The following is an 8,323-nucleotide window of genomic DNA, read 5'->3' as shown; positions in this document are numbered from 1 at the left end:
AAGGTAATAGTTCATACGCGTCATGAACTAGCGGTCAACGAAAATCAATACCCTCACCTCTAGGGTATTCTCGTAAATTCATATTTTAAAATTTATAAACTCGTAAAATTTGGGATAGGTTGTCACAGTCAGGGTGGGGAAGACAAATGGGTTCTAAGTTTTTTTTTTAATACTTTTTTTAATTATTTATTTTAATAGTTTAATATTTTTAATTTTTTTAAAGACACGTGGCGCCCAATCATTGTCCACATAGGCGTCATATCATCAGTTAACAGCAAACTTAAAAGTTTGACTAACAGATGTATGAGACTGTCCCAAAATTTACACTTTAGGTATGACTCTGGGATGAAAAAAACTTGATGACCAAATGTTGAAAACCATGAAACTTGAGGGGTAGTAAACAGAGATTTACCCAAAATGAAAATATTTAAAAAAAATAAATACATACATGTATAATTACTAACTATGGAAGGCAGTTGAGGTTCCACCATAAAATCAAATGAGAACATCTTCTATAGGCTGCCTAATTGAGATTCTAAATTAGAGAGTATGATTGGAACTATTCTTTTATGAAAAACTTTTTTTTTTATGGGTTGAAAATTATATTAACTTCCTAAATTAGAGAGTATGTTTGGAGTAAAATTTAGAAGGAGCTCCCAAAATAATTTTTCAGTTTTGAACTAAATTTGATTTAAAAAACAGAGAACATAATTGGAGATTCTTTGACAAGAATAGCCCAACAATTAGAAATACTATGGAGTTAATCTAAAAAATAGTACTCTATGTAGATTTTTTGTCATCTCATGTTTTTGACATAATATTTTATAACGTTAACATTTAAATTAACGTTAAACTGTGAATGTCACTTTGAGAGTCTCCTTAACAGTTATCGCCGAACAATTTACAAACATGTACAAAGCTAATGACTTTGATGGAGTGACATTTATTTTTAACTCATACCATCCTGAATTTTTTTTGAGATACCATCGTGAATTAGTGTAGCTTAAAATAGTAAAATAGGCTTTCAACTTTCAAGTGGTATTTTGGTCCAAATATACTGAAAATTAGTCGGTTAAGTTGCCGAAGATTTTCCATACCGGAGAATGACACCTCATTTATGGTCCCACTCCCAAACAGTGGATCCCACGTCGCTTGTTCAACCTCAAGAAGCTATGCGAGCTGAGTCAGCACACAGAGAGAGGGAGAGAGAGGGGCTGAGCCGCCGAGAGCCGAGGCAGTGAGTGGACTCGAGCAAAACTGGAGCGCGCCATGGAATTGTTGAGGTTACTCCCTTGAATCTCATCTGTAATATACTGTTTTTAATGTAGGAGTGTTTCAACGGACAATCAAGACAAGCAATCTAATTTAGACGACCTAATCATATCGATAGCGACCTTCAAGAACCATCGCCCCCTTTGTGTTTCTTCATTCATCCATTTGTTTCTACTAGCCCTTTTGGTTCACTTTAGGGAGTGGAGAGTTGAATTCCGCTTTCTGGGTTTGGGAGTTTTATGCCATAGAGTTTCTGGATTGGGAAAGAAGTTCAATTTATCAGATTGGGTGGTGATTTCTTTGCTGAATTGGTTAAATTTTGAGTTTATAGGGAAAAATCTGGACTGGGTTGGGTTAGATTTTGGTAAATTTCTTGATTTGGAGAGGTGGGTTTATTTTTCTGAGTTGAATTTGCTTCCCCTCGCTGTATTAATTTCTGGGTAGAGTGGAATTTTGATAAATAGTTTGAAGAGGAGCAAGAGTGAGTTGAATTTGTAGAGAGAAATTTGTGTGGGTAGAGTGAGAAATTGATGATCAAGTTCTAAAAGTTCAGGAAAAAAGAGGGGTTTTAGAGGAATGTAAAGTTTTGGAGAAAGATTGAGAGGGAAATTCAGAGATAGGTACGAGGCTTTGATGCTTGGGGTTTTCAATAGCTTTTGGCCATGGCTGTAGTGAGTTCTGTGCCTGCAATTGCTCAACCAACAGAACGGATAAGGTACCCTGATATTTCAGCATACATGGCTCGCAGCGGAGAGATTGTGGAGGAGCCGGTTGCGGTGGTGCGGATAATCGAAGATATGATCTATGTTGCAGTGGGAAAAGATGTGAAAGATAGCAAATCAACTCTGGTGTGGGCGGTGCATAATTCAGGAGGGAAGAAAATCTGCATACTTCATGTTCACCAGCCTGCTCAGATGATTCCCTTGAGTAAGTCTGCAGTCACACACATGTTTTGTTTGGTGAATGTTGTAATAAGAATCTTGTAACTTGTTGAAATTACTTTGGTTGATATAATTTGTTCAACTCACAATTACTAGCTTGATAATGCTTTGTCTGTTGAGGACCATGGTTTTCGGTTTGATGGGCAGCACGAGCAATTCGAGAAATTTGCCAAAAATTGAAGAAAAGTAGAGAAGTGTGTATATGTATATATATAAAGTAAATTAGGCACAATCAAAGTTTCATGAGTTGGCTGGGGTTTGAATCAGATATTTTGTATGCCAAAGTTTCTATTCTGCCTTTCTGTTTTAGGGTTTCCGACTGGATTTAATTTTCTGCTGTTTCCTTGATTTGCAGTGGGGACGAGGTTCCCAGCAAGCTCACTGAAGGACCAGGAAGTTCGAGCATATCGGGAAATAGAAAGGCAACACATGAATAAGATTCTCGATGATTACCTTTGTATATGTCGCCAAATGGGGGTATTTTTTCCTCTGCCTCTTCCTTTGTTTTCTTGTACAAAATAGAGCAATTTTTCTTAAAGAAGTTTGAATAACAAGATAACAGGATACGAAGTTGGTACATTGTAGGATAAAAGAATGCATTCTTGTATTGTCATATATTGCAAAACTTAAAATTTTGTCATTTTAGGAGATCCCTTTCAAATGCTTTGTAAAATGCCAAGTTTTATGACATATTTTGCTTTCGTCTGTCCAATGTAGATTCGGGCTGAAAAAATACATACTGAAATGGACTGTATTGAGAAGGGAATTGTGAAACTCATCTCTCAGCTTGGGATCAGGAAACTTGTTATGGGAGCAGCAGCGGACAAGCACCATTCAAGGTATTTATGCCTTTTGTCTGTTATTTTTTTAGTCCTATGAACATTTTCAAATGTTTAATTACCCCGGATGTGCTTTAATGATTCATTTTGTATGCATCCAGCATAGATGAGATTTTTGTTTTCTTTCCCCTTCTGATGGGATTTCCAACAGAAGAGTTTATTTTTTACCAATGCAGTTTTTGTGTGTGTAAAAAATGAAAGTATTTAATAATTCTTGTTACATATTAGTAAATTTTACTTGGGGGTTCATTTATTATATGAATCCTTTACATTGAGATTGCTCAATCACAATTTAACATTGCAGGAAAATGATGGACCTCAGGTCCAAGAAAGCCATATATGTCTGCCAACAAGCACCTGTTTCCTGTCACATACAATTTATTTGCAAGGGGCACCTTATACACACCAGGTTTACTTGAAACTTCTTAGAAAGTAAAACTAAAATACTAAAGAAAAAGGTTTTTTCTTGATACTTCTGTTATTTATCATTACATACGGAAAATCCAAGCTTCAAAACAACCATATGGTTTTTAATTGTTTGTGTACTGGTTATTATAATTATAACTGTACAAATAATTTTCTTCTCAACACCTATTTTCTTTTAAATCATGAACTGTTGTTTGATTTTGATGATCATGACTACTAATGCATATACTGTGATAAAATAGGGAAGGGAATTCTGATGGACTTGATACAGAGGTTCCATTGCTGCGACCAAGTCCAAACACTGATATAGAACAGTCACCGCACCACTTTAGATCACAATCTGTTACAATCAAGCGGAATAATCGACCAAAACTAACCAATCCAGCTCAAGATTTGTTCCGCAGGGTAAGGTCCATAAATTTGGGGAATGGAAGCAGCACAACAGATGTCACTTACACAGATGGTACTGACGGGTTTTCAACTCCAAGAAGTAGCTATGAACCAGGAGCAAGTCCTGTGGAATGGGATCAGGTATCAAGTAGGAGTGTTTCAGGATATTCAACAGGCTCTTCTGCTGGATTGGGCGATTTAGCTTTGATTCAGTATGAGAAAGCTGAGGGAAGTGAAAATGGGTCAAGTGACTCACGCTCACTTTCTCATTTTAAAGATCTTAATCACTCATCCCCTCCCAGTGTATTGGTAAGTGCCAAACTACCCTTGGGCGTGCATAGATTTTTCATGAACCATCTGCATGTTTCACGTGCTGAATTTAAATACTGGAATTAGTACTTCAACAGTCACCTTAGAAAGAATCAACTGAGTTAATTTAAAACCCTTGATGGTCAAGCAGGATGGAAATGTAGATGATACTCTGTACGATCATCTTGAACAAGCAATGTCAGAGGCTGAAAATGCAAAGAGAGATGCATTTCATGAGGGAATTAGGCGTGGGAAAGCTGAAAAAGATGCCATTGACGCTATACGGAGGGTAAAGACTCTTTTCTATTTGGTGCTTCCTTCTACCTTTTCCATTTTCCCCCAACATAAATCATAAAAGTTATCTTTTCCTCTCTTCTGTTCTCCAATACTTACAGATGTAACATACACATTAAATTGTTCATCAAATAAGGTTATATCTAGAATTGACTATGTTCAGTTAACTATCATAGAACTTGATCATCTAAGATGGGAATATGAACAGGATCCTTTGTATTATTCCTAAATGGAAAAGACGCAAAATGTCAACTTTTTTCTTCTATGGTGGTGATTCTTAGAGGCAGGGGCATATGTGCCAACTCTCCCCCAACCCCTTAATATATCTCTGATGCTTGTAGTTGATCTTGTACCACTTAAAGTGTTAGTGGCTTTGGCATTGCATTTAACTGCATAACATTATTGGTTACATGTAATTTGGAAAAGAAAACATAATATGTTCCATGATCTCCGTTCTTTTTTCATAGCCAAAAACTCCGTAAACAGAAACTTGTGAATTGTTGCATTCACAGGCTAAAGCATCAGAGGTCTTATATAATGAGGAGTTGAGACAAAGGAAAGAAATGGAAGAAGCACTGGCAAAAGAGGGACTAGAACTTGAAAAGATGAAGAAGCGACAAGATGAAGTCATGGAAGAATTGAGGGCTGCCCTAGATCAGAAATTACTACTTGAGAGCCAAATTGCAGAGTCTAATCAGATGGTCATGAGCTTAGAGCAGAAGGTTATCTCAGCTGTGGAACTTTTACAAAATTACAAAAGAGAACGGGATGAGTTGCAGGTGGAGCGTGACAATGCACTTAGAGAAGCTGAGGAGCTGAGGAAAAAACAAGGCGAAGCCTCGAGCGCACACATGCCTCGGTTCTTCTCTGAGTTCTCATTTGCAGAGATTGAAGAAGCAACTCAAAGCTTTAACCCATCTCTGAAGATCGGAGAAGGGGGATATGGGAGCATTTTTAAAGGTTCCCTATGTCACACCCAGGTTGCTATAAAAATGCTAAATGCTCAGAGTATGCAAGGCCCCTCTGAGTTTCAGCAAGAGGTACGATAACCTGAATATTGTATGCTTCCCCTTACTTGCAGTAATTTATATTAGGGTTCGAGTGAAATTTTATAATCAGGAGTCTAATTGTTGTGTGGTAATGCTTAACTTATTTGTCCCAATGTTTTGAAAGGCGAAGGAGTAGGCGAGGAGTTTTATGGATAGCCCTGCCTAGGCTAAAGCCTATGAGGCGAGAGGCGAAGCCTCACGGGACCTCAAATTTTATATATATATATATATATAATATTATGCTTTGTAAAACAAATTAACCAAAAATAAAACAAACAATCAAACTTTCCGGTACCAAATTGAGATTAGATTACTAAAAAGCTTACTTGAATTTTGAAATAAATTGAGGTATGAGATTGGGGTAAAATTGAAATATGGGATTGGGATTGAGAATTTAGGGTTTGAGGAATTGGGGAATGGGTATTGGGTGAAATATAGCAGAGAGACTCGGGTATTGGGTGGGGAAGGAGGGGACCTGCTGTGATTATAAAAAAATAAAAATTAGACTTGGCCAAAGCGACATCGTTTTAGGCCAGGTCATTTATAAATAAATAAAAAAATCCCTCTTCTTTTTTGCACTGATCTTCACGAGTCTTTATAAATAAATAAAAATCCCTCTTCTTCTATGCGCGGTCATCTTCTTCAAGAAGACACTGCTGCAACACAGAACCAGAGCAGAGGTTTCCCAGAAAATTTCAAATTTCAAGCAAGATTTTGGATTGCTGAAGGGTCCTGGAAATGCCCAGTCAAACACACACACCCCGACCAAGCCTAGGCGAGTTTCCGCCTACTCCACAAAACAGAGGCGAAATTGCTGCTGCCTGCCTCCAAGGGCCGCCTCAAGGCGTATTTTTTAAAACACTGATTTGTCCACATACTAAGAACATATCGGGGTAGTTTCTGGGTTGATGCATTTAATAGGTTACCTTAGTGATTTCTTGATTATCCAGTGGACTAGCCAAGAAGCTAAACCTTGTTTAGGATGCATTTCTTGTTTCTTTGATGCAATAATTTAGAGACCATCGGATTATGTCATATTTATTTATTTTTAAGGGCGGGGATGTGGATGAATGAGGGAGAGATGACGAAGTTGAGAAAGTAACGAATGAAATACAATGAGCTGAAAACTACACTAATTATATATGGTTTTCATTTAGTTTCCTCTCCTATACTATCACCTGTCCTCTCTCTTTGTTGCTTTTCTATCTTTACTTAATAAGTTTAGAGTCAACAGCATGTGATGGCATCGCCGTTCAGAAGTTAAAAATTGAGCATGTGAAATGTTTTAGATTTTATTGCTTTGCAGATGCCAGAACTTTCAATGTTATGCAGTTTTTTCCCTTTGATGTCTTGTTTACAAATGTATATTTTACAACTTAAAATTGGAAGAATTAAACTGCTTGGAAAGTACTTTAATTTGCATGATTGCCAATTTACTAAATTTAGTTGATGCTTCTCAGGTGGATGTATTAAGTAAGTTAAGACACTCCAATCTTGTCACACTCATTGGTGCCTGCCCAGAAGCTTGGACACTTATCTATGAGTATCTCCCAAATGGAAGTCTTGAAGATCGACTCAGCTGCAAGGACAATACTTCCCCTTTGTCATGGCAGACTCGAATACGAATTGCCACAGAGTTGTGCTCCGTCCTAATCTTTCTCCACTCCAGTAAACCTCATAGCATAGTGCACGGTGATTTAAAACCGTCCAATATTCTCCTAGATGCTAACTTTGTTAGCAAACTCAGCGACTTTGGAATCTGTCGTCTGTTGTCTCGTGGGGAGGGTTCAAGCAACAACACAACACTCTGTTGCAGAACTGACCTAAGGGGCACTTTCGCATACATGGATCCTGAGTTCCTCGCATCAGGAGAGCTTACGCCAAAGTCAGATGTTTACTCATTTGGAATTATACTACTACGGTTGCTGACTGGGAAACAAGCATTGGGGATAACAAAGGAAGTGCAGTATGCATTAGATTCCGGAAAGTTGGAAATGCTCTTAGATCCTTTGGCTGGGGATTGGCCATTTGTACAGGCTGAACAGTTGGCTCGCTTGGCATTAAGGTGTTGTGAGATGAGCCGGAAGTGCAGGGCGGACCTTGTATCGGATGTCTGGAGGGTACTTGAACCCATGAGAGCTTCATGTGGTTGCTCATCATCATTCCTGTTGGGTACTGAAGAGCATTTCCAACCTCCTTCATATTTTATTTGTCCCATTTTCCAGGTAAGCTCTGTTCATTATTTGATTATATATTGCATTAACATTGTCATAATGACTATATTATATTGCATTAACAGGCTTATCGATCTACAAGGAATATAGTTTCCGAGCATTCTTATTTGTTTGAAGAATTTCATTAATTAACTGAATATGTCGTCAAGTAAAGTGCGTTCCTCTTATATGCAAACTTGCAGGAAGTCATGCAGGATCCGCATGTTGCAGCAGACGGTTTCACTTACGAAGCAGAAGCTTTGAAAGGATGGTTGGACAGTGGTCACGACACATCGCCCATGACAAATCTTAAGCTTGAACACAAGAATCTCGTCCCTAACCACGCTCTTCGTTCTGCAATTCAGGAGTGGCTGCAACAGCATTGATCTCTTTATTCCTTTCTTTGGATATTTTTGTTCAACGTAGATATTTTGATAACAACATACATACATACATATATATATATATATATATATATATATATATATTCACGTGTAAATAAATTATGTGGCTCTCTTTATGTACCGAAGAATGCACGTATTTGCTCCAACACTTTGATCCTTCTTTAAACTGATCATATTCTTGCTTGA

At 37.7% G+C, this 8,323-nt stretch overlaps 1 protein-coding gene across 1 annotated transcript; it reads left to right on the top strand.

Moving 5' to 3' along the window:
- Positions 1 to 1,117: 1,117 nt before the first annotated feature.
- Positions 1,118 to 8,323, top strand: LOC103401901 (U-box domain-containing protein 33). The gene is made up of 9 exons (XM_008340622.4): positions 1,118 to 2,199; positions 2,569 to 2,690; positions 2,931 to 3,052; positions 3,357 to 3,461; positions 3,721 to 4,177; positions 4,329 to 4,466; positions 4,984 to 5,511; positions 6,981 to 7,745; positions 7,937 to 8,323. The coding sequence occupies exons 1-9, from the start codon at positions 1,935 to 1,937 to the stop codon at positions 8,117 to 8,119; spliced, it is 2,685 nt and encodes an 894-aa protein (XP_008338844.3). The 5' UTR covers positions 1,118 to 1,934; the 3' UTR covers positions 8,120 to 8,323.

This window comes from Malus domestica, chromosome 07 (genome assembly GCF_042453785.1).
Source record: "Malus domestica chromosome 07, GDT2T_hap1".
NCBI lineage: Eukaryota > Viridiplantae > Streptophyta > Magnoliopsida > Rosales > Rosaceae > Malus > Malus domestica.
This window is presented reverse-complemented; position numbering and strand designations above follow the sequence as displayed.

Coding starts and splice junctions, on each gene's coding strand:
- LOC103401901 (XM_008340622.4), top strand. CDS start 1,935: ATGGCTGTAGTGAGTTCTGTGCCTGCAATTGCTCAACCAACAGAACGG. Junction 5,512..6,980: donor CCTCTGAGTTTCAGCAAGAG/GTACGATAACCT, acceptor GATGCTTCTCAG/GTGGATGTATTAAGTAAGTT. Junction 7,746..7,936: donor TTATTTGTCCCATTTTCCAG/GTAAGCTCTGTT, acceptor GCAAACTTGCAG/GAAGTCATGCAGGATCCGCA.